The 26,324-nt window shown below is 41.4% G+C and overlaps 1 protein-coding gene across 9 annotated transcripts in view; it reads left to right on the top strand.

The window, feature by feature from the left end:
* The window catches only part of LOC136055762 (T cell receptor alpha chain MC.7.G5-like), a 178,767-nt gene extending 159,446 nt beyond the window's left edge, over positions 1-19,321 (top strand). For 4 of the 9 annotated variants that reach the window (XM_065747635.1, XM_065747633.1, XM_065747640.1 and 1 more), the window contains 4 exons: positions 16,444-16,707; positions 17,127-17,174; positions 18,255-18,360; positions 18,866-19,321. In XM_065747635.1, the coding sequence (XP_065603707.1) occupies positions 16,444-16,707; positions 17,127-17,174; positions 18,255-18,360; positions 18,866-18,896 (449 nt within the window). In that variant the 3' untranslated portion in view covers positions 18,897-19,321. Of the gene's footprint in view, positions 1-115; positions 189-495; positions 552-6,740; positions 6,780-12,868; positions 12,933-16,443; positions 16,708-17,126; positions 17,175-18,254; positions 18,361-18,865 lie in introns of all 9 variants that reach the window. The other 5 variants (XM_065747637.1, XM_065747632.1, XM_065747638.1 and 2 more) reach the window with 4 other exon arrangements.
* The last annotated feature ends 7,003 nt before the right edge of the window (positions 19,322-26,324 follow it).

The raw sequence follows: 26,324 nt of genomic DNA, 5'->3' as shown, positions 1-26,324 counted from the left end.
AGGTCCCTCCCTCATCCTTCTGCTGTCCCTCCTTGACTTGGCATGGTCAGACTAATCTTTGGGAACTGGTGTTGGTTCTCAAGTGTCTGGATGGGCTTTTTGTTAAGGAAAACAGTGCTGTGTGAATACAGGATCTAGTGTCATGAAGCTGACCTTTGGCACAAGGACCAGACTCTCTGTTCGACCCTGTAAGTGTGAGGTTTCCATAGGTTTTCCATAGACACATTTTTCAAAAGATGCATTTTGTGTTTCTCTTTTGGACTTAAACATGACAGGGCTAAAATCCCTATTGTGCCATTTAAGGCACCAAGAATGCCCTCCCTGCTGCATTTAATTTAGTTTTGTTTGGTGGGAGAAGATCTGAATTGGAGGTGTCAGTGCTTTAAGTAAAGGGTCACGCAAGTATTGCTAGGATAGGGCTCGACCAGCCACACTGAGGACTGGCTTGCTGTGGGGTGATGAGCATGTTTGTGCAAAGGTTTGTGTTGCTGTGAGTGTTGACTGGAGCACCTTCACCTTTGGAGCTGGCACAAAGCTTTGTGTAAAGCCCTGTGAGTACTGATGGTGGTATTTTGTATCCTTACATGTAAATCCAGATATGCCCAGGTCAATAATGTTACTCTGTACATCGTGTGATGCTTTCAGCATGTCAGCATGAACAATCTTTTGTCTTCAGATTTCTTGTGGCAAATGGAGAGTGGTGCAGGAAGAATGCATGATTGAGCAACAATTTTACTACAACACAAGTGGATGTTTATGATGGGATGTCAGAGGTGATTGTATGAATGGACTGACATGCACTGTGAGCAGTAGGCCCAGGGAAATGGTCTGATTGTAATGCTGATCCGGGTCTCAGAGTGGAATGGCCATGGACTTTCCAGAACTGAGCTCAGCTGCATTCCTCTTTCTCAACTTCACCTCCTCTTTCTCAAGACATCAATCGGCACCTATTTTATCAAGAGTGTGCACAACAGCATGGAGACATGTTACTCCCCAGATGCCAGGGTGGAGGGGGGGCTTTTTGTTAGGGAAGAAAATGCTGTGTGATTCTGACTCCAAGCTGACTTTTGTCTCGGGGACCAGACTCTCTGTCCCTCCATGTGAGTGTGCAGCTTCCAAAGGTCTTCCATAGGTGGTTCTTCCTATTGAAGTAGTTCGGTATTTCACTTTTTGATTTCACATTTGCTGAGCTGAAAGCTTTTCCTTGCCATTACAGGCTCTGAGAATACCCTCACTGCTGCAGTTATTGTGGTGGTGGGTGTAGAGCTGAACTGGAAGTCTGCATGCTTTTGGGACTGAGTCACCTTTGGTCACAGAGTGTGCTCTGTGACACTGATTTTCTGAAATTTAGGAGGACTTTACCATTGTGAGGGCAACCTAGGAGACGGTCTGGATTGATAGGAGACAGGAGAAGTCTTGCTGGGATGGAGGTCACCAACCACACTAAGGACTTCCTTATGGAGGGAGGAGAGTGTTTGTGTAAGGGCTTGTGTTGCTGGAAGTGATGGCTTGAGCAGGCTTACCTTTGGAGCTGGAACAAAGCTTTGTGTACAGCCCTCAGAGTACTGACAGTGGTGTTCTGTAGCCTTGCATGGTAATGCAGAAATACTCAAGCCATTTATGTTAGTACACATGTTATGGACAGCATGCACGATCCTTTGTGTTCTGTCTGGTTATGGCAAAAGAGCTGCAGGGTGGTGTGGGAAGAAGGTGACAGAGCTGAAGTTTCTCTCTGGACAGGGTCAAGTCTATTTACAAGAAAAGGTCAGAAGCAGTTAATTGAAGGCATGAATTAGAGTGGGGGTGAGCCAAGGCTTGAGTTTTTGAGGCAGCAGGAAACACTGTGGATATAATGCAGCTGGTGGAAAGGTGACATTTGGTGAAGGAACATTGCTGACTGTAAAGTTCTGTGAGTACAAGCACTGAGCCCACACTGGCACTTTGCAGCCTATGAGGCTACCAGGTGCTTGCTTTCCCTATGGCTTTTCCTTTTTTTTTTTTTTCTTTTTGTAAGCTAAGGTAATTTAAGGGCTTCTACTGGTGTACTCTTTAACTGGTAAAAACCTGTCTGTATGGCCTGGCACAGAGAATATTTTGAGCGAAGGTGGGTCAAATTAAATCTAGGCTGCAATAGGTAGTGTAGTGGGGCTCTTCCTGTTTAATATCTTCATTGAATAGGCTGCATCAATGGGCTGAGGTGAATTGTATCAGGTTCAACACAACCAAGCACTGGGTCCTGCATTTTGTGTGCAACAACTCCATGCATCACCTCAGGCTTGGGACAGAGTGGCTGGAAAGATGCACAGAGGAAAAATATCTGGAGGGGTTAGTCCATAGCCAGTTGAACATAAATCATTAGCGTGCCCAGGTGGCCGTGAAGGCAGATGGCATCAGGGCTCAAATCAGAAACACCATATCCAGCAGGAGCAGGGAAGTCATCTTCCCTTCATACCCAGCAGAGGTGAGGCTGCACCTTGAATACTGTGTTGTTGTTGTCCCCTTACTAGAAGAAAGACTTTGAGGCCCTGGAGCAAGTCCAGAGAAGGGCAAGGAATCTGGTGAGGAGTCTGGAGCACACAAGTCTTATAAGAAATGGCTGGAGGAACTGGGATTGTTCAATCTGGAAGAGGCTCATAGGAGACCTGATTGCCCACTACAGCTACCTGAAAGGAGGTTTTGGCGAGGTGGGGGTCGGCCATGTAACTAGTGATAGGACTAGAAAGAATGGCCTCATGTTGTACCAGGGAAGGTTCAGGTTGGGCAATAGAAAAAATTCTGCTTAGAAAGAGTAGTGATTCATTGGAATAGGTAGCTCTAGAAGTAGTGAAGTCACCATTCCTGGAGATGTTCAAGAAATGTGTAAATGTGGCACTTAAGGACATGGTTTAGTGGGCATGGTGGCAATAGGTTAATGGTTAACAAAACAGATGATCTTAGAGATCTTTTCTAACTGCTGATTCTATGATTCTAAAAGTAGGAGCTTGGGTTCTCAAGGAGATGGGGTTGACTTTCTCACAAAGGATGTGGAAGGGCTTATGTTCTTGTGAAGGTGAAAACTACTGTGCAAACTATGGCAAGCTCACCCTTGGGCAGGGGACTCAACTTCAGGTTTTGCCCAGTAAGTTCAGCTGCCTCCCACTGCCTTGGTTTCCCATGCTATGTGTTATGGCACTTAAACTTCCTTACATACTTGTTTCTACTTCTCCCCTCACCCTGAGCATAGATGAATGTGTGTTCTACCCTTTCTGGCTTTGGCATTGCTGGGCTAAGCCTTGAGAGCAGGTGCTGCTGCTCAAGAGGTTGAATGGGCTTTTTGATATGGAAGAAAATGCTGTGTGATTATGGCTCTGCATATGGCACAGTGACCTTTGGTTTGGGAGCCAAGCTGTCTGTCCAGCCAAGTGAGTGTTCAGTTTTTCTGTGTGTCCTTTGTCATAATCCCTTATGTATCCACTGTAGCACCCTCTAGATGTTTCTGTGGCATCCATATCACTTTATAGAAGCAGAGGAGAAAATAGACGCTATTTCATTTTATGCAGATGATGTAGGCATCAGAGGACTCTCTGGGAAAATGACCTTGCATGAAGTCCCTACACAAGTTAGAGGCAGCCACGGAAATGTGGTCTTGTCCTTAGAAATGTTACTATGAGGTGAACTTATGATTTTGGGAGAATGATGCTGTGAACATTGCTCTCCTGGTTGCTGATGGTCTGTGGGTGAGCAGAAAAAGTGTTGTTTAGGGCAGAGGAACAGATAGATCAGCTTATGCCCAGTGCCTGTATGTGGCTATGAAAGGTGATTGGGGATGCAAAATTGGGTTTTGGTTCTCTTTCTTACTTTTGTCCTTTCAAGTATCTGTTAAGGCTCAGAGTTTACTTGGTACAACTCTTTCCTGATAGTTAAGCTAAATAGCACTCAGTATGTAGACTTTTATGAGCATAACCAGAGAGAAAAGTGCACCACAGTTGCTTTCAGCCTAGATAAGTGTGAACAGAGAAAGGGGGCACCTTATGTGGGTGAGCAGACAGCCAGAAGAGGGAGGAGGACTCCAGATAAAGCCAAGCAAGTCCATCATCAGTCCAGCCTTCAGAAAGGCAGGCTGTTTCCACCTGAATGTGAGCATTCTACATGCCCAGGCTGCATACAAGGAGGCTACTAGTACATCCCCAGAGCTGGTTTCACCTGCTGGCAGCTGAACCCTCCAGGTTTATGTCAATTGCCATGCTGTTGTGACAACACCTTCAAATTCACCGTTGGCTCAGGGACTTAAATCACCATCTTGCCAATTAGGTGAGTTAATGGTGCAATCTCTCCTTACGGTCATGTCCTGTGGCTGTGTTCTAGCAACAACACAGGATAGAAAAGTAACCCAAGCCCTCGTAAATGCTTATTTTGTTGCTAAATCATAAAGATGATGGCAAGAACACTATATTTTATTTTGCATAACAGCACAAGTCCAATGCCTTTTGGCTCTGTGATTCAAAACCAGAGTCAGTGAATGGCTGGGATTCTCAAAGATGCCCCACTCAGTTGAGCAAATATATTTGAAACATTGTTTAGGGAACAAATTCCACTGTGTTCCATGTAATTACACTGTCTTTGAGCACGTCGTGACAGAACTTTGCAAGAGCTTTTTGCACAAGGCTGTGTCCAAGGACACAGAGATATTTGTGTAATGAAATATGTTGGAGTGAGTATATTGCAGACAAAGTCACATTTGGAAAGGGAACTTTGCTTTCAGTTGTAGCCTGCAAGTAGCCAAGTACACTAGAAACTAGAATTCAGGTCATTTTTTCTCTTCATACTTCTTGTTTAATGGAGGCAAACTTGTGAGTTGGACTATGAAATTCCCCAGAAGCTTTTAGAAAATGTCTGCAGGCATGTCTCCCATTGCCATGGCCTTTTCTGCACTATTTTATAGTGTCTAAGTTAATATTTTGCCAGTTCTGACACTTGATATTTCAGGATAACCGACATGTTGACCTCAACAGAAGGGCTGCTAAGTTTGCTACCTCCTTGGCCATGATGTGAATGTTGGTGTGGGGAAGGTGGTGTTTGTCTGGAAGGGTTATTTTAACCCTGGCAAGTGGCATAACATTTCAAGTAATCAGTAATTTACATGTTCAGTACTGAGCTGGGCACTCAGCTTGAAAGACCTACATATCTAAGAATGCTGAAGAATTTTTCCAAGGGCCTCAACTCCTCCACAACATTACAGGAGCCTATTAAGCAGCAAAGCAAAGCAGGTACCGAAACCATCCAGTGCTTGGCTACCCTCAGACTGCAGATAATTTTGCTGTTCTTCTGGTTCTTTTGGTTTGAGTACTTTTTTATGAGATAGTCTTGCTAATGGTGTAGGAAAGAACTGAAAGCAGGCGATATAGCATGCGTAGGTCTCAGGGTGCAAGTACAAGCTTCTGAAGGACAATCAAAATGTATCTGGAGCCTAAGTATACAGAAACAGTTTGGCATCTTTACTGCCAGTCTGTTGATAAATAATGGGATTTGTAGAGGGAATGACAGTGTCTGTGTAGAGATTTTGACAGAGTGTATTGCACTGGGTGTATGATGCAGGAAGAAGGGTTCTCTTTGGTTCTGGAACAAGGTTGTCTTTGTCATCTGGTAAGTACACAATGTTATTTTCTGGAGAAAATGGTCATGAATGAGCCTGAAGAACAAAATGTATATTAAATTCAAGGGTAGGGATGCAGATGCATGACAGCAAGTTCTGTCCTTAAACTTATCCTATGGTCATCATATATTGAAATCCTGTTCTGGTAAAAACAGTGGTTGTATAAATTAGATGTGGATCAGTTTGTCCCTTACATGCTTTCTCCTGAACATATGTCTAGTTTCATTTCTTGAGAGGTCACTTACTGATGACAGTGGAAAAAATTGTAGTGTATGTGGAACTAAACTGAAAGTTGATCTTTTTAAGTAGTTATAAACCCAAGATTTGACTCTGTATATATAGAGAAGGAATGAATAGGAAATGCTATACCTCAGCAGACCATTAAGCCTCAGTTTTATTCCATTCTGAATTATATCCCCATTGCAGTGCAATCCATTAAATTGGGAAAACTAAAAATGTCTGTTTTAAAACAAGTCTAAATAAAGTTGACAAATTCCTGCTGAATTCTGTGGTAATTTGTGAAAATTTACAGACAAAAGATTGAAAAAAATATTCAAACATGGGTGGGAAAAGATAAGAGGGTGTAAGAAATAGATAGGTCCAAATAACAGTCTTCACAAAACCAAGAGTTAATTTGATAAAAATGTCCTAAATATATTGAAAATATGGGCAAAAAATAATTTTTATGCAGTAGAAAATTGGAAGACTCAAGACCAAAAGCTTAGACTTGGAAATTAAAAAAAAAAAAAGCCTAAAGGAAATGGAGTGTAGTTTGCTTTCTTTAAAATGTAGGGCTGTGTTGTTGCTTAGTTTTTCTATGACTTTGGGCCATTATTGCATGAGAGCAGTACTGTGGCATAGTGGATTCTTGATGTTCTGCATGTAGGGATTTTCAAATGATGGTATGAGATAAGACAATGTTTCAAGCACATCTGATAGAGGAATAACACTGGACATTTAAATTCCCGTATCACCGTCTTTCCATGAAGGATCTACTGTATTTCATGATTAAATTTCCTGATAGATCAGACAAGCTGTAGTTTCTGTGATGGCTTCAAGGATGATTTTTGTTGGCTTGTTTTTCACTGTGTGAACACTGACTATAAAGTCATCTTTGGAAAAGGGACAAAGTTTATAGTGAAACCAAGTAAGAAACTTTTATACATGCTTGTGTTTTTTATTGTGAATTTAGTCTTGAATAGCAGAATGGCTTTTCAGATTGTGACTTGGTAGTTAAAGGAACAGGCTAGTTGAAATGTGTAGATTTTAATTACTGTATTCTTGCATTATCTACCCATCTGATGTATCATGGAAAAAAAGTTGTGGAGGGAAAAGTGGGCTGATAGGAAGATGGTCTTCATCAGTTACTCTGATCCTAAACCATGGTTAGTTCTTGTTCCCATCCCTTTTTACCATTCCAGCCCAACAAGGCTTTGTGGTGAAGCTCTGTAACACATCTAACAGCAAAGTCAACAGATGGTTTTGTTTCAGCAGGAACCATAAGCAGCTTCATTGCTAAGTATCTGTTAGTACAGTTCAAAGAGTTCCCATCTTTTATTGGTTGTGGTAGGGAACACTGCCAGCAAGGATGAGGAAAAGGTGGGAATACTCAGTGTCTTCTTTACTTCAGTAGTTATCCTCAGGGTACTCAGACCTGTGAGCTGGGAGGCAGGGATGGTGAGCAGAATACACCCCTCACAATTCTGGAAACTGTATGCAGATATTTGCTATGCCAAACCTCACTGTGTGTCTACGAATACCTACCAGCTTACCTTTGCGGATGGAACCAGACTTGTGGTAAAACCAAGTAAGATTTCTGAGACTCCGAGCTTTGAATTGTTTGGTGGAAAACATCCAGCCCACCAGAAATAAAGTGAAAGTTTGCTAAAAGAGTAACAAAATGCAGTTCAGATGCATGTTGTTGCCAAAAGAGAATTGCAAGGATTTCATTCTTACTATAATATCTGCTAGATATAGTAGGACAGAGATCTTCCTCAGTGCAATTATTTTAATTTCACAATCTGTGGAGATTTCCTAAGGGAGAACATTCAAAATCTGACAACATAGGCACATGCAAGTCATCTTCCTGCGGTTCCACATTTGCATTATGGAACGCAAGCCTTGTGTACTGGTGTTTCTTGAAATTTTAAACAAATTACATTTGGAGTTTTTTTCTCCAGATACATGAAACTTGTTAGGTTAGGTAAATACCTAACTATGGGTATGCTTGGTTTGCAAAATATTCACAGAAAACTCTTCAGTCTATTCCTTCACTTGATCTGAAATAAAATTGGCAATAAGAAAATTGCTCCCTAAATGTAACCAAGCAGATACTTCCTACTTATAGCTGCTTAAATTTGGAGTAATACTTCAGTAATACAGAAAGAAATTTTATATATATATTTCCTCCTTTGAAAGTTGTGTGTATATTCTCATACCTAACAAACTTTCCTGGGCATTTTAATCAGAAACCTCAAGTTAATTTTTCATTGCTTCAATTAAATCCCAAGCAAATTTTCAGTACTTCTGTAGATTCATGAGGGAATTTCTGAATTTGGAAAAAAAACAAAACTATTCAAGAAAAGCAAAATTGTTCAGGAAGATAGTCAAAATACCTTTGTTTTCCCCCCATTGGAAGAGAGTGAAAAGAATTAAAAGTACGTCACCTGTGTCTTACATGTTATCTCTACTTTCTCAGAAATTCAGTCCCATTTTCTTTTTGGGACGGACAGCACAATTAATTATGGTCTAGGTTTTGCAGAAAGAAGAAGAGAGAGGTGTCACTGGTGACTGCATTTTGTTCACATATTAATTAATGATTTAATTATGATCTCATTCTCCATTTAATTTGTAACAGGGTCTCCTATGGGTTGTATTCTTCAAGCATTTGGCTTGATGTTAGCTGGTGACAGAACTTTTGATGTGCTTTGCCCTAATGTCCACTGTTGTGTGAATGTATTTTTCCAGTTTCATAGAACATGGCATATAGAGCTTTCATCATGTTTAGCTCACTTTTGTCATGCAAAACTAGATAGCCCTGCAAATTAGGAGCATGTATTTGGGCACCCTTGGCTAAATTATGCAACTTTGTCTCTGATTAGTTTCTTGTTGTATTGTTTTTCTCTTTTTTATTTATTTCATGGAATGAATCGTAGAATGACCTGGGTTGAAAAGGACCTCAAAGATTATCTAGTTTCAACCCCCCTGCCATGGGCAGAGTTGCCAACCACTAGACCAGGCTGCCCACATCCAGCTCTGCCTTGAAAATTATGTAATTATTTTTAGATCAAATGCAAACTCCCATTAATATATGTCCTGAATTCAAGTTCTGATATTTGATTTTTCTGCGTTATTATTTTTTTTCAGTCCTTCACATTAGTCATACTGTTCGTTTTTTCTGCCCTCTAGGACAATTGTAGTTTCTGGCTCTTGATAATGGAAAACTGACTCTATAAGCACTGAGAAAGTGCTTACTTGTGTGTGTGTAGATGTATGACACATCAGAGTTCAGCCCAAGCTGCTGTGGAAGACCTAGGAGGAGAGATTTCTATTGCATGCTGAAAGACTGGGTAGAATTTAGGGCAAGATCCAAGCTCATGTTTGGTAGTGAAATCCACCTTTGGCTGAAACCAAAGAAGTATTAAATAATACAACATAAAGTGAAGCCTGGAAGAGGAGGATGGACAACACAAGTGAACTGAGCAGAAAGGCAGCACAGACAGGTCAGACTCAATAGCAGTGTTCAGAGGGCTTTTAAACACTCTCTGGAAGGTTATATGTATGCATTCACTGATTGACAGAGGCTACTAGAGTATAGATACAGAGGAAAGAATAAGCAGATGTCTGAATAGATTATGGGCAAAGGCTAGAACAGTGAGTGTCAGAAATGATTAGACACACAGAATGGATCTAACGTCTTTATTTCACTATATGTATTGAGGAGGTGGCAGTAACTTGCCTTCCTTATATTATTCCAATAAGCATCTTGCACTGGTATGTGTACAGTGCAGCATATGAGCATACAAAGGCACCATTTTGCAAAGCATGGTGTCACAGTGTAATACTGGGGATTACGGCAAACTCATATTTGGAACTGGAACCAAACTTACGGTTTCTCCAGGTATGTCTGAATTCTCAGATGTGATTTATCTTGAAAATACTTTTGTCACTTTGCAAGTTACTTTGCCTCTTTAATTGCTTTACAATGTAGTAAAAATAGGACTGTACCTATTCAGCTGGTGCAAAAGTGACTTGCATGACTGTATATAAATTTTCCCCTTCCTATGGTTGATGATGCCCAAATCAGACATTTAAAATATTCAAGACAAATTTTATTGAAAAGTTGAAAAGATGTGACTGTTCCTGGACTAACAGTCCCGACTAACAAAAATCTTAATGAGGCAAAGGGAGATGTGGAAGTCAGCACACAGTGAGCAAAATTTAGAGTGGTGAGAACTATCTCATAAAATTATAGTATGTAAAAATGGACTTTTCTGGTATGAGGATGCTAACACTTTAAAATAAGAGGTTCTTCGGTATACATTGATGCATACTGATAAGCATGAATTCTACTTAAAATCTAAATGGTAGATTTGATTTGGAATCACGCTTGACTAAAACAGAAAGCAAATCCAAGAAAATGGGATGCTGGGGTTTATATTACTCCATCAGACCTTGTGTGAGCTTACTTCTTAGGGATTAATCTGTTTGACAGTGAGAAAAAGTAAATGAGGAATGAGGTGAAGAACAGCTTTGTGATGCAGGTGGTCTTGTGGAAGCAAAATTGTGGAGTCTCCTTCTCTGGAGATGTTCAGGACCCATCTGGACACTTATCTGTGCAACCTGGTCTAGGGAGCCTGCTTTGGCAGGAGGGTTGGACTAGGTGATCTCTGAAGGTGCCTTCCACTCCCTACAATGCTGTGATTCTATGATTGTGTGACTATGAAAATAGTTACAAACTCACATTTGGATCTGGGAGAAGGTTTTGCCAGGTATATGCATCCTAAATTTTTGCCTAATTTGCAAGCTTGTTGAGGATACACATGAAGATCTGGGAAAATGCTATAGTAGCCTGAGGTTTCACCCTCACTGGTGGGAATTATTCCAGGGAAGATGTCATAGCAGTATTTCTGGACAGATATACTCTTCATTGGGTAAGGAACTGGCTAGAGGGCCGTGCCCAGAGGGTAGTGGTTAATGGAGTTAAGTCCAGCCGGTGACCCATTTCAAGTGATGTCCCCCAGGGGTCGGAACTGGGGCCCATCTTGTTTAATATCTTTATTGATGACCTAGATGAGGGCATTGAGTGTACCCTCAGTAAGTTTGCAGGTGACACCAAGTTGGGAGATAGTGTCGATCTGTCTAATGGTAGGGAGCCTCTTCAGGGGGACCTAGATAAGTTGGATCGCAGGGCTGAGGTGAATGGGATGAGGTTCAATAAGGCCAAGTATTGGGTCCTGCACTTTGGCCACAATAACCCCATGCAGCACAATAGGCTTGGGGATGTGTGGCTGGATGACTGTGAAGAGGAAAGGGACCTGGGGGTGCTGGTTGATGCTCGGTTGAACATGAGCCGGCAGTGTGCCCAGGTGGCCAAGAAGGCCAATGGCATCCTGGCCTGTATTAGAAATAGTGTGACCAGCAGGAGCAGGGAGGTAATCATCCCACTGTACTCAGCACTAGTGAGGCCGTGCCTTGAGTACTGTGCTCAGTTTTGGGCCTCTTCACTGCAGGAAAGACGTCAAAGCCCTGGAACGTGTCCAAAGAAGGGCAATGAAAATGGTGACAGGTCTGGAGCACAGGTCTTATGAAGAGTGACTGAGGGAGCTGGGGTTGTTTAGTCTGGAGAAGAGGAGGCTCAGAGGAGACCTCGTTACACTCTACAAATTCCTGAAGGGAGGTTGTGATGAGGAGGCATTTGGCCTTTTCTCCCAGGCAACAAATAGGACCTGAGGAAATGGCCACAAGTTGTACCAGAGCAGGTTTAGGTTAGATATAAAGAAAAACAACTTATCTCAGCGAATGGTCAGCCACTGGAATGACCTGCCCAGGGAGGTGGTGGAGTCACCATCCCTAGCAGTGTTCAAGATGTGCCTGGATGAGGAGCTACAAGATATGGTTTAGTGCTTGTAGCAGCAATGGAGATATGAGGATGGTTGGACTGGATTATCTTGTAGGTCATTTCCAAACTTGTGTTTCTATGTTTCTATGATTCTAACTGAAGGAAGATGTGCTTACAATGCTCTTCAGTCAGTTGGGTTCCTGTAATAAGCTAACACGAAGACAAATTTTGTTCTTCTGACAAGTCATATGCATTTCTTCTATCCATGTCACTCCCATTGGCCTCAAGCAAGGTCACTGATGATATGTCAGATGAACAAATGTTGAAATAAAAGAATTGCAACAATATTTAGAAAATATCTACTTGTATAACACCATTTTATCTTTACTTGCAGGAGAATCTACCAAAGTATAATATACTCATTCCTTTTTAAAATATTAGTGTCAGAATGGGAACTATCTTTTGTCTTGTTGGATGATAGTGGTATTAGCCAGATGCTTCATGTGGATTCTGTACATGACTGGGACATGAATCCAGATTTACCAAGCTGTCTAAGCTACAAGTCCATCCTTTAATCCTTATTTCTGCTACTGCTTACCTGAGTGAGAGTGTAGGAACCTTGAAGTAAGTTAAAAGGCTCAGGTGCCCTTGCAACTCCTCTGTGAAGGTGCAAGATCTGGATAGGATATCAGTGTGCCATTGAAACTTGGAAGGAGATAAATACAAGCAGGGTCAAAGGTTTCCTGGAACATAGGAGTTATAGGTGTGGAGAGGATACAAGCTGACATTATCAAAAGGAACCCTGCTGATGATTAAACCAGTAATAAGTAATAAGCAGTGAAATTTTAAGAAAGAAGTTGGACTGATGAGAAATGTTCTTAACCATATGGCATGCTGAATAGGATTTTAGGTGATTTTTACAGATGGAGAAACACAGATTGCTCTAGCATCACTTTCAAAATGTGCAATACACAACTGTAACTGAGAAATAAATTATAGTTTTTTTGTCCTCCTGCTCCTGTCTATTTTTCTTGTAGTTTTCTTTTGTACTTATTTAAATCAGTGTGTTTTGCCACTGCTCCCTTAAGTTACTCCCTGTTCTGGAATGGCTGTTGTCCTGACTATCAGTATGAGTTTGGAAAACACGCCTATGTTTTTGTAGAGATTGGCATCAGTGTGCCAATCAGAGATATGCAAAACTGGCATTTGGAGCTGGAACAGAACTTCTTGTTACCCCAAGTAAGTTTAAAATTTCTCTACCATATTAACACCAGGAGTGGTAATTACTTGTTCTTTAGGTAGATGGACTAGGGAATTACAGCAGAGCATTTTCCCATCCTCTTTTAGGCTTCAACTGACAAAAATATGTTGAAATAGAGATGCTGTCTTGAAAGCCAAGGAGTGCTTGTATACGGTGTGACAGAAACTCACTACAGAAAAGAACAGATACTCGTGTTTCTTATGGCTTTCTATTGCCAAAAAAGTTTACCAATATTTAGCTGTCACATCATGGTGTGGTCATGCATACAGTGTGGCACGCTACCGAGTAATGTATAATAAATTGAATGCATGTGTTGAGTTTTTGGTTATTAGCACATTCAGATTAGATCTATCCATCATTAAAATAATAATTATATGATATTTTGGAGTCATTCATCCTAATGGCCTTAAGATTGGATTTTCTAACTCTTGGCCTAAGTATATATCAAGATTTTTTTTTGTTTTAAAATCTGAAAGTGAAGCCCCTGCCCATATTTGTCTGAACTAATGTTGGAGTGTGAGCAGTTAGGAAGTAGAAAGGTTGCATTTGCAAAGCAGACCGAATTTCTTGTGATGCTTTTCAAGCCTTTTTCCTTTCCTTAGTAAAATTTTAAAAGGCTGTACAAAGCTGAAAAGACAGAAAGAAGTTTTGAAAAACTGTGTCTACTAGATATCTTTCCTATGTGTTTTGGATTGAGAAGGCACTGAAATATGCAGCTACTGGGCAACAATTGTTTGCAAAGTCTTATTGTTGAGTGAGAAAGATATAATGCATTTATAAGAGGAACTAGACTTAAAGTCAGCTCAAGTGCTTAAGATCTGGAGGCTACAAACACAGGAGCAGTGACCACTAATTTCTATTTCTAAGTACAACTACCTTTATGGAGTATGACGATACCCTCTAGACGAGGAAGGGAAGAGAGGAGGCTGAAAGAAAATGAAGCTAAGATTATTTTTCAAAAGTGTGATGGTGAAGATGCATCAGGGATCCTGTGAATACTGGGAAATGAGGTAGCATCATCAGTTTCTTAGACCAGCGACACTGGCATGTCACTGACCTTAATTTAGAGTCTTGTCAGACAGTGCGAAGTCTCATGCTGTTGTGTTCCAAAAAGGAAAATGTTAACCTGGGCTAACTTTGTTGCACCAACACCAGAAGCTGCATTTTTTTTACTTAGATGAAGGTAAAAAAATCAGACACTTCTGGGTTCATGTTTAAGTCATAGTTTTACACTGGATAAAGAAGAAATTTCCAAAGTGACTTTAGCTATGCCATTTGTAACGATTTGAACTCAGATGTCTGGGATACAGGAGCTATGAGGGTAATTTTTGGAAATTGCACAAGGCTGTTTGTAATCCCAAGTAACTTATCTAATTAAGAGTGCCCATTAGATAGAATGATCACTGAACGGTATCATTTTGTTGTAAAAAGCACATTGTATCTGAGGCAATACCACAAATATAGAATCAGACATTCTGACAAGAGTATCAACAAAAACACTATCTTCTTCCACCTGTAACCACAGAGAGGGATTTTAAGATTAATCGTTTGAATACTTTTTTTCTTGTTCACTACACAAGTTGGAGTTTTATTTATTTATTTATTTATTGGCTGAATGGATAGTTAATCTCAGCTTAAGCAGTTTATTGTTTTGAGTCGAAATTATTTATTCCCCCCTACAGATTAAATTTCTGGCATAAAATACTGAAAGCTGTTTCTGACAGTTAAAATCCACACTGATTTTGGAAGAGAAAGCCTACACAAACATTTTAAGAAAACAACAGTTCTCAGGAAGCTAATGAGCTGCCCCCTCAAGCCTCTCTGTTTTCAGAGACAGTTATTGCAAAAATGGTTAGACTTTAAATGGTCAATTAACTCCATTACAATAATTCCATTCTGACCACAGACTGAGAGAATCTGCTTTGGAGGGAATGGATAATAATTCTCTATAGAATACCAGTTCTATGTTAAGTTCAGCTTTCTGTTTGGGGAAAAAATAAAAGACATAAATCTTTGATGCTGAAGCAGACTCAAACTGAAATCTACTGATTTCCTGAGTTGGCTTTCATTGTAGAGTGGTCAAGTATGGTGTTTAGATAGGTCTTGTTTATCCACCTGGAAGATATCCTCCAGCAAGGATGCTGTTAGGCAGGGTGGAGAGATCAGAGCATCCTTATTTACTTCTCAAACTTTTCTGCAAATAAAGGTCATAGATACCAACACAGCAACTCCAAAGCATCAACTAACCTGCTAAGGCAGAATGACAGGAAATGTAGGTCACAGTGCTGTGCTCATAATAGCTGGTGTTTACCATGTCTGCTATCTGCATTTTTTTAAAACAGTATGCAGATATGCAAAGGAACATATTGGAAAATGACTCTAGTGACAAAACAAAGCCAGAAACCACTCAGAGCAAGAATGAGAAATGAGTGTTTTGCAAAGCAAAAAAGCATTGCAAAGGCAGTGGGGAAAAAAAAACACACATACTAATTTAAAGAGTTGTATATGCAGCTCTTCTGAAAGCAGAGCACTTGTTGTGAGAGAGAACAGATATACCAATTTCTATATTTTTTTTGTATTCTTGTATTCCATATTGATGATACAGACTGGTTCGTTTGTTTGGTTTTTTTTTGTTTTTTTTTTTTTTTTGCTGTCATTAATGTTTTTTTAAATGGGGTTTTCCATCCATCTTTTTTACATTAAAATCTATTCCTAAAAGAATGACTGTATTATAAAAAAAAAAAAAGTAATAATAAATTGTACTGTCAGTTGGTGAAACATAATGAAACATTTATTTCATTTTTCTTTCCCTAAATGCAACCATCTGTTGCTACTTTGCAGTGGCTTTCATCTCTTTTTCCCACAGGAGCACGGTTAGCTAGACTGGCAGTAAATATGGACACCTTTAAGATCTGGCATTTTAACCAGTGTCCTTCAGGACAGCTGGAGAAAGTGGGATTATGGATATCAGTGTTGGATTTGACAATGCATCTGCAGAAAGGGGAGAATGCCCCTGGGCCAGTCAGTCCTCCCCAGACACATGACATCTAATAGCCATGAAGCAGGAGGAGAGTGTTCTCTGCCTGTTGCACACATGCCTGAACACAGTCAGGTCATGATTCTAAAGGAATCCCAAGCTGCAGTGTAGAGTTGAACAAGCTGTTACAGTGAGGGATGACTAGGTTAGATGTAGACCTTTAGGATGTGAGTGGCGACATGAGTATCATTTGAGATGCTCTGAGGATCCAGATTGACCACCTGTGGCTCCCTTGCATAATCTGTCAAAGTCTCATGCAGCTCCTATGTCATCTACTGTGAGAGCCTTTGTTTGCAAATGGTGTCCTAGTCAAGATCCCTATGATTAGACAGCTTCCCATTGGAATCAGAGAGGAATATCCATACCTAAAGTGTCTGTGTGTCAAGATTGACACAGCTAATGTGTGTTACCTAATGTTCTAATCTCACCTAATATCTCTTCTCTATTTTCAGATATTACTCCATCTCCTTCAGTCTACAGGCTGACCACTGCAGATGACAAGGATTTGGAAATGTGCCTTATCACAGATTACTCCCCTGAAAAGCTTGATCTTAGCTCAGTTGATAGTAAGACAGAAACTGTTGTGGAGGTGGCAACATCCAAGAACAAACATGAAGCGAGCTACCTGTCAACCTACTGGGCCAAGAAAGATGAAATGAAGTGTGATGCTAAGCATGAGGGATTTGGAGTACTAAAAGGAGAGGATCCTGAAGCTGGTAATGTCGGATGTGTGTTCAGGTCTCTCTACTGTTAGAATGAACAGGACTTATTCACATCTCCCAACGCTGTGAGCTGTGCTCCCACTCTCTAGAGGAACTGTATCTTGTTGCCTCTGCTTTCTTTTCTACTATTCCTTGGTAGAAATGAGATGAAGGGTCAGTAGGCCTGGACGGTAACAGCAGAGAGATCTCAAAATCACACCATGGGAGATATAAAGCTTCAAAATCCTTTGTCTGATGGGACACAAAATTTTAATTAGATCTTACTATATGCTTGCACTGAGAATAGCATATATGAGTATTTATGTTTTAATGGACAGAAACTGAAGTTCAGCCCATCTAAATAGAAATGCCTTTGTGAACTTCTTCACAAGTCAATTTCTGTTATTAATTAAATTTCTTGATACTATCTTCAGGTGCCAGCACTGTCTGCATTACAGGGATGTCGTTACACTTCAAGACAGGTATGAACATTTTGCAAGTAAAGCTTGATTTAAGGAGATTCTTCCCAATTTTTTGCTAATGTCCCCCATATGCAGATGTAAGGTACAGATATGTCAGCTTCTCTGAGTGCCTGTCTGTATTTCAGAAGAGATGTTTTTCTTTTTGGGCGCATACCTAATGAACGAAAAGAGAAGTTGTTTTCTGCAGCGTGTGCACTGCAGATATAGCTCATAAGAGTAAGATCTTTAAGTTCAAAGGAGCTGAGCCTGCCTCTGCACTAACCCAACTTGCAGAATAACTTTACTCTTGCAAACATGCAGCCTTGCTGGAAAAAAAAAATAGAGAGGAGCAACTAAAAACAAAAATAACAGCAAAGCACACCAAAAAACAGTTAGCCAAATATTTCCAAAACAGTACGTCAAAAAAAAAAAACAAAAAAACACACCCACAAACAAAACCAACCAACCAAACAAAAAAAACTTGTAAGCAAACTTGGCTGATTGGACCAGATGTTTCAGAGAGTGGTTTTCAAAGAGAACTTTAAAATGTTTTTTTAGTGACCACATCCTGCTTCTTCAATATAGATCAGTGTATTTTCAGATGAAAATGACATTGTAGATAAGATTTACATGCTCAAGAAATGTGTAGATGTGGCATTTAGGGACTTGGCTTAGTGGGCAATATTAGTGTAGGTGAATGGTTAGGCTAGGTGCTCATGGAGGTCTTTTCTAACTTGAATGATTCTATGATTAATAGAACATCTGGATAGACTCTGTTCTTTGAACAGAATTTAACTTGTTTTTCCTTCTGTCACTCTTAGAAAATGTGGGGGGAGAAGACATATAGACTCTTCCAGAACCTCTGTTTCCATACTACACTGTTGATTAATAACTATCAAATGGTTGGCAGTCCTCCTTGTAGAATGAAAGCCTGTCCTTTGAAACAGACTCTCAGTGGGATGGTTCTGTTCATTGCTTTATTAGTGCCCTACCAGCTCAGCCATGTAAAGCAGAAAAAGCTTCATTAAGAAGCACTGTTAATGTCTGGAAGTGAGGATGTCACTGTGCTTTTATGACTTTCACTCCTTGTTACTTTGACAGATGAAAACCTGAACATGCTGACCTTCTCACAGCTAGGCCTGAAAATAATTTTTATGAAAGTAATAATCTTTAATGTGCTGATGACAATGCTTATGTGGAAAAAAAAGTGAGTATATGAAGGGGGTGGTAAGGCCTCTGACAGAAAGCACCTGAATCAATTCATTATCTATGCTCCCTCTCTGTAACTGTGCAGTTTATTCAAATCCACCTTTAACAGGTCAACAGTAAAATCCCTCCAATTCTTTGCAGATCATCATGCTATCGTATTCCCCATTCTTCAGATCTAATTACTCTTCCTTTTCCTCATGCAAATTTAAGTTCTTTCTAAACATCTCTCCTTTTCCTGCATCCTTCTTCTCCCTTGCCTGTACTCATTTCTTCAGATTCATCCCCTGGCAGTCTCCAGACGTGAAAGTTTGATGGGCGTTTACTTTAAAGTCCTCGGAATAATATGTTAGTTGTGGTCCAGTGTCTATCTCCTCTTTCTATTGTCCAGATGCTTCAGGTGTACAATTATGTAGATGTAACTCAAATAATGTCTTAACTTACATTTAATTTTTATAGTTTTTAATTTTTTTTATTTTTTATTTTTGTTTGTTTGTTTGTTACAGGAATGAATGTAACTGGACAGTGCAGATGTAAAATTCTGAAAAAAATCTGTTGAGGAATCATTACTGGAGTGTTGGGTGCAAGAGGTTTTCCTACTGCCGTAGATATCACTTAGTTTTTCTGTATATCACACCAGCCATTATAGTTTAAATTGCTTTATGTGCATTTTTATAAAGCTACTCAGAAATTTGCTTACAGTTCTCAGCATTCTGCTCATTTATCACGACAGCCTCTTTTTCTTTTGGGATGTAGCAGAGATTGCTGTAACTATGTACTGTCAAACATCTCTAATACTTGCATTAAAATGACATAAAATTTCTGCCTGAATTAACATTCTCACTTCACTATCACTCACTTCTTTATCACAGAAGAATGATTTTATCAAATGTTTAAGGTCTATGTGGCATTTCTTTAGGCTTTTTAAATAATTACTAATAAAAAGAAACTTGTTAATCTTTTATGTCTCTCATTGGAGCAGCTTGTTTATCTTTCACATGAGCTTTAGAATCAGGTTAGCCTTTGGGATGAAGGAGGGAAGGTGTGCCAGGAAAGGCAGAACAAAGTTGGCCACCAGGTACTGTTTGCAGAAATCAGCTTGGTTAACTGCAGAAGGAATGTCTACCAACTCCCTTTCAGGACACCTACTTCCCTGCTGAGCTTGGGGTAGGATAGCATGACTGTCCCAGAGAGAGGGGAACAAGGTGTATGCTTTCCATTACATACATCACTTGACTGGCATATCTCTCCAGGTTCAGGCTCTTGCTAGTAAGACTGGAAATGCTGGAGCCTTGCTTGTACCTCACACAACTGCCCTTCCATCATAGAATCATAGAGTGGCCTGAGTTGAAAAGGACCTCAAAGATAATCTAGTTTCAACCCCCTGCCATGGGCAGGGTAGCCAACCACTAGACCAGACTGCCCTGAACCACATCCAGCCTTGCCTTGAATGCCTACAGGGATGAGGCATCCACAACCTCTCTGGGCAACCTGTTCCAATGCACCACTCTCTGAGTGAAAAATTTCCTTGTAACATCTAGCCTGAATCTCCCCTCTCTTAGTTTAAAACCATTCCCCCTTGTTCTGTCACTATCAACCCACGTAAACAGCCATTCCCCCTCCTGTTTATACACTCCCTTCAAGTAATGGAAGGCCGCGATGAGGTCTCCCAGGAGCCTTCTCTTCTCCAAGCTAAACAAGCCCAGTTCCCTCCACTTTTCTTCATAGAAAAGATGCTCCAGCCCTTTGATCATCTTAATGATCCTCCTCTAAGAGGAGATCATTCCAAGATTCCCATTCTCTGCCTTTCTTGTGCTGGGGACCCTAGGCCTGGACACAGTACTCCAGATGTGGCCTCACAAGAGCTGAGTAGAGGTAGACAATCACCTCCCTCTCTCTGCTGGCCACCTCTTTTTTAATGGAGTCCAGGGTATAGTTGGCCTTCTGGGCTGCAAGTGCACAATGCTGGCTCATGTCCAGCTTCTCATCCACCAGGACCCCTAAATACTTCCCTGCAGGGCTTCTCTCCAGGAGTTCTTTTTCCAGTTCTGTCCTGGCCCAAGTGAAACTCCTTGCACTTGGCCTTGTTGAACCTCATTAGGTTCACACAGGCCCACTTCTTCAGCCTGATCAAGTCCCTCCAAATGGCTTCCCTTCACTCCAACGTGTCAACTGCACCGTTCAGCTTGGTGTCATTTGCAAACTTGCTGAGGGTGCACTCAATTCCATCGTCTATGTCACTGATGAAGATGTTGAAGAGCACCAGTTCCAAGACTGATCCCTGGGGGACACCACTTGTGAGTGGTAGGGTAAGCCTTACTATACTGAGGACCATGATTCCCTCTCACATGATAGAATAGTATAATAGAATCATAGCATGGCTTAGGTTGGAGGGGTCCTTAAACATCATCTAGATCCAATTCCCTGCTATGGGCAGGGTTGCCAACCCTAGGTCAGGCTGCTCAGAGCCCATCCAACCTGTCCTTGAGCACTTTCAGGGATGAGGCACCCATATCTCTGTGCCTCACCACTATCTGAATAAGGAAACTAAATCTCCTCTATTTTAGTTGAAAAGTTCCCTCTTGTCATATTGCTAGCAGACCATGTAAAAAAATCAGTTTCCCTCTCGTTTATAAACTCCTTTCAAGTACTGGAAAGCTCAATAAGGTCTCCCTGGAGCCTTCTCCTTTCCAGACTGAACAAGCCTAACTCGTTTAGTCCATCTTCACAGGAGAACTGTTCCAGACCATCTTCATGGCCCTCCTCTGGACCTGCTCCCTCAGTTCCGCATCCTTCCTGTGTTGGGAACCCCAAGCCTGGATGTAGTACTCCAAATAGAGCCTCATAAAGGCAGAGGAAAGGGGGACATTCACTTCCCTCACCCTACCAGTCACCTTTCTTGTGATGCTGCCCAGGATACTGTTGGTCTTCTGGGCTGCAAGAGCACATTGCTGGCTGTCAGCGGTTTGCGGGGCAGTTTGACCTGGTACCGTGACAATTGAGGCAGGGGACCCACGGGCCCACACCCCAGGGAAGGGGAAGGGGAAAAAAGAGAAGGGAGATGGGCCTAGGAACAAAACAGCAGCAACAATCTGAGGAGGAAAGCTAATTTACTAAATAAGATATCAGAAAGGAAAATGACACAATATAATATAATATAATTGGAATTGAGGCAAATGAATCAAATAAAATGAGCAAGAGAGAGAGTGTCCAATAAACCGAAGGCCTTACGCTAACGCTGAAGGTGGATGGCTGCAACAAAAACCCACTGCCGAGCTCGGTCCCGAAGGGAAGAGAGAATCCCGTGACTGCAGACAGTTTTTATCTTTCCCTCTGAGCGTAAACACGTAAGAACACAGAGCATCGCAAAGTCCTCTGGGGAATGTAGTTCTTCTCTTCTGAGACAGGTATACCTGGAACTATCGATGATCCACGGAGCTGGAACATTAACTCTTTAACTCTAAATGCACTACATGATGTTATGATGTGGAATACCAGTACCAAAAATCATAAAACCATGACACTGGCTCATGTCCAGCTTTTCATCCACCAGGACACCGAAGTCCTTCTCCACAGGTCTGCTCAAGGAGTTCTTCTCCCAGTCTGTATATATATCTGGGATAGCTCCAACCCAATTGCAACACTTTTGTCTTGGCCTTGTTGAAGGTTCACATGGGACCACTTTTCAAGCCTGTGCAGGTCCCTCTAGATGACATTTCTTCCATCTTATCAACTCCAACACTCAGTTTGGTGTCATCAGCAAACTTGCTAAGAGTGCACTCTCACTATGTCTACGTCATTGGTAAAGATGCTGAAGAGCACCAGCCTCAAAACAGATCCCTGTGGGACACCACTTGTCACGTGGACATGATCACAACCCTCTAACTGTGGCCATGCAACCAATTCCTCACCCATCTTGTAGTCCACCCTCCAAATCCACTCTCCTCTCCAGCTGTAAAAAGCCCATGGCTATTTCAACTCTAAATTCCAGCCAGTTCTTGAATCTTCAATTTTGCTCACCATGAGGGCTGCTGCATCAAAAGAAAGCAGCTCTTGAACCTACCTAAACGATTTCCGCATTACAAAGCAAGAGTTGCCCCACTTCCACACACTTTCAACTGACTAACCTCATTCAGAAAACCTTCAGAGATGTGGAAGTTTCCATGCACATTTACCTTTAATATACTTTTTATTGTGTTGTAATTCAAACCATTTTCTAGCTGTAAGGATAGTTTGCAGCCTGTGTCATGGTTTTAGATTTTTGGTATTGGTATTCCACATCATAACATCACGTAGTGCATTGAGAGTTAGAGTTAATGCTCCAGCTCCATGGATCATCAATAGTTACAGGTATACCTATCTCAGAAGAGAAGAACTATGTACCTCAGGGGACGTTGCTTTGCATTTTTATGTTTGTCCGCTCAGAGGGAAAGATAAACACTGCATGTCAAGAGACACTCTTTTTTTCCTTTGGGGATTGACCCAGCAGTGGGTGCTCAGTGGTGTCTTGCCTTCAGCAATAGCATAAGGCCTTTGGTTTATTGGACACTCTCCCTTGCTCATTTTATTTGATTTATTAGCTTCAATTCCAATTATATTGTATTATATTGTGTTATTTTGCGTTCCAGTATCTTACTTAGTAAATTAGCTTTCCTCCTCAGATCGCTGCTGCTTTGTTTTCAGGCCCCTCTCCTTTCTTCTTTTTCACTTTCCCTCTTCCCCTTCCCTGGGGCATGGGTCCCCCGTCCCAATTGTCACAGAACCGGGCCGAGCCATTCCGTAAACCATTGACACACATCTCAGTATTTTCCAGGCTAAAAACCCCATTTATAAGATCAGCATATAGCTAAAGTTAAGTGTTTTGACTGAAGTGGCTCTTAACACATGATCTTCAAAGCACTGAATTTGTAGGCCTAGTTCAGAGGTACTTTCAGAGATTGGGGTTTTGATCTCCCACCACCACTATGTACCCCCCTCCTACTTTCAACTTAGTGGTTTCTTGTTTATTTCAAGAGAGAAAACCAGAGTGCAAAGCAAAGGCAGGAAATAATACTGCGAGACAGGATGTGGAATGGATCTCATAGCTCAGGTGGCACAGGAAAGGACACAGCACTGGTTCCATGACGTCAGTGCTGAGATCTGGGTCAGCTTTTGAAGCTCCTCTATACATTTACCACAAAAACCTCTTCCTCTGGAAAGTGGAGTGTAAAGTGGTGTGGGGGGAGCAGGGCTGGTGTGGCATGTAGCAGGGAGGAAGAGAAGCATGTGGAAAATAACAGACGTTAGACCACAAGCCAATGTTGAAAGAGATAAAGAAATCCCCTCTTAATACCTCCTCACCAGAGCCTGCTCTTGGGTGTGCGGAGGGGGGGGAAGTTGTTCTGCAGATAACAGGAAAGACTGAGCTATGTATAGCACAGGCAGAGAGGACAGGAGAAAATAAATTATAAAGCTTTGAGGGCTGCAAGGGGAGGTCTTAGAAGAGTTTAAGACTTCTGGATTTGCCAATCAGTGTATGCACTCTATTATACAGGTAGTGAAACAATTGAGGAAAATCCTTCCACTTCTGACCTAGAAGACAAAGCAGGAAGATGGAGGAAGCCAGAATCTTCTCATATTGGCAGGAAAGGAGATGTTTCCATGACCCACTTACAGTACCCTCTCCCCTGTGCTAGCTCCTTGTTCCCTAATGCCTTCCCACAGGTTGGAGATGAATTTGCATATTTTCTAAGGGTCTTGGAGAAAACACCCTGCCCTGTGTTTGTTATCCCTCACTAAACACGGCCCTGTACACAAAACAACCTCTCTTCTTGCCTTTTTCTGTGTGGTGAACGAGAATGGTCTTTCTTAGGAGTACAGACTGAAGAAAATTACAGACTTGTTGAAGATCTTTCAGGTGTGAGAACACTTCTAATAGCACCTAAATATATAAGCTTAGCTTGTAGCAACAAGAGGCATTGAAAGCAAATAGAACAAAAAGGGTTTTTCTCTTCCCACAGGCCACAGAAGGGCCTCAGCTTCTCATCCTCCCCACACCCAAGCATCAGGAGACACAGGGAGGCACTGGTGGCTTGCAAATGCAGCAACTGCAGTGGCAAAGGGGAAATCTTGTGTGTGTTCCTCCTTCTGTGATGGCTGTCTGCAATGGGACTGGATCAAAAGGCCTTTCTTCCAGGAAAGAAAAAAAAAGCTCATTTACAATTTCTGTATGCTGTTGAGTCCTCTACCTGCTCCCAGCACCTTAATATTGGTACTGAGATGGTACTGTCATCATAAATAAATGCAACTTAATGCAAGTAATAAGATCTTGCATGAACTTTCTGCTCCTGCCACAAATCAACATCATTCAAAACAGTAAAGACCCTGCTCCCTTATACCTTACTATTCAGTCTACACTAAGCAAGTGCTTAGGAGCTCCATGTTTCCATTTTCACTGGTTTAATAGCTTTAGCAGAGCTGGAAGTGCTAGGTCAGATAAGACAGTTAGCAAACCATGAGCAAGTATTAAATGTTGAACCTTTTGCATCACTTGTCTGAAGGCCTCAATGTCAGCAGAGAAGCATTCTTTTAACACAGAGCATTAATGTATGTTTCCTACTCTGTATTCCAGCTGCACAACAAACAAAACAGGCATAAAGCAGAATCAGCAGAAGGATGGAGCTTCAAGCCTCAAGGTGATCATGGTTCATTCCTCATCCAAAGATCTAGGGTAGCTAGAGATAATGTATCACCCTGCGCCTATAATCTGATCACTGCAGGGCTCTATTCCATTAGAACTAAGAAGCAATTGGCCTGAAACAGTGTATGGGAACTGTTGAATCACAGCCTGAACCACTGATTGGTCACCTGAGGTGAGCATTGAGTCAGCCACAAGGGGCACAGGTGAAGGTGATATACCTGTGTGATTGGAAGGGGTGAAGCCTGGCTCCACCTCTCCCAAACCCCATTTAAGGGCTGACCACCACCACCATCTTCTTGGAGGTCCTTCCCATGTGGAGTCCATAGCAAGCCTTTATCATCCTAAAGGTGAGCCACCTTCTTTTGCTCACTATTTGTGTACTATCTTCTATACCATTTTTGAGTACCATCCTTGGGGATTATTTACCCTACGTTTGGTGAGCCAGGAAGGCTTAAAAAATATATATTTATATCAAACATGTCTTTCATTTGGAATATGTTCAAATGGGGCAGGGGGGCGAACGTTACTCCCCTAGATCAAACAATCCCTGGTTAAATTCTAGGGTTTATGGGGTCACCCTATTATGGATTCTCAACATTTATTGAGAAATGGGGACCCCTGCAGGTTCCAGGGAATGCCTCTCCCTCCCCAGCCTATTTGACAGATTATTTTCAGGGTCTAGACAGAGATATACTTGTTACGAAGGAGTAGTGGCTAGCTGCTTCAGCAGTAGCCTGGCCTCCAGTAATGGCCTTACACAAATCAGAAACTGCAAATACTAACATAGAAACAGAAAACCAATTATTGAGGGAATGCACTGAAAAACTAGAACTGTTGGATACATTAATGACCAAAAAACCTGGCCTAAATGTTCCAACAAGGCAAATACAAAGCATATCAGTAGAAGACATCCAGGACCCAGAAGTAGCAGACCTAGATATTTCAGAAAATAAGATTTCTAAGGCACATCTTGAAACTCCATCTATGATGGATCCATTTGAGATCTGACCAATTATAACTCAAAAAACAAAGAAGATACAAGGTAGACCAGCAGGGGTGCCTCCTGACTAATGGCCCCCTGCTAAAACTTGCCTACATGTGACAGCTCGTCCATATGCAGCTAAGGAGTTGATGGACCTAGTACAGCGGTTCCATCAAAAACCAAGAGAAAGCATACCATCATGGCTCCTAAGGTTATGGGATGCAGGAACTGAAAGTGTACTAGTTAATGAGGCGGAGATGTCAAAATTAGCATCCATAACTATATACCCAGCCTTGAGGCAAAG

Source organism: Cyrtonyx montezumae, unplaced genomic scaffold (genome assembly GCF_038088225.1).
Source record: "Cyrtonyx montezumae isolate F1298 unplaced genomic scaffold, pur_monq_1.0 scaffold_48, whole genome shotgun sequence".
In the NCBI taxonomy this organism is placed as follows: domain Eukaryota; kingdom Metazoa; phylum Chordata; class Aves; order Galliformes; family Odontophoridae; genus Cyrtonyx; species Cyrtonyx montezumae.
This window is presented reverse-complemented; position numbering and strand designations above follow the sequence as displayed.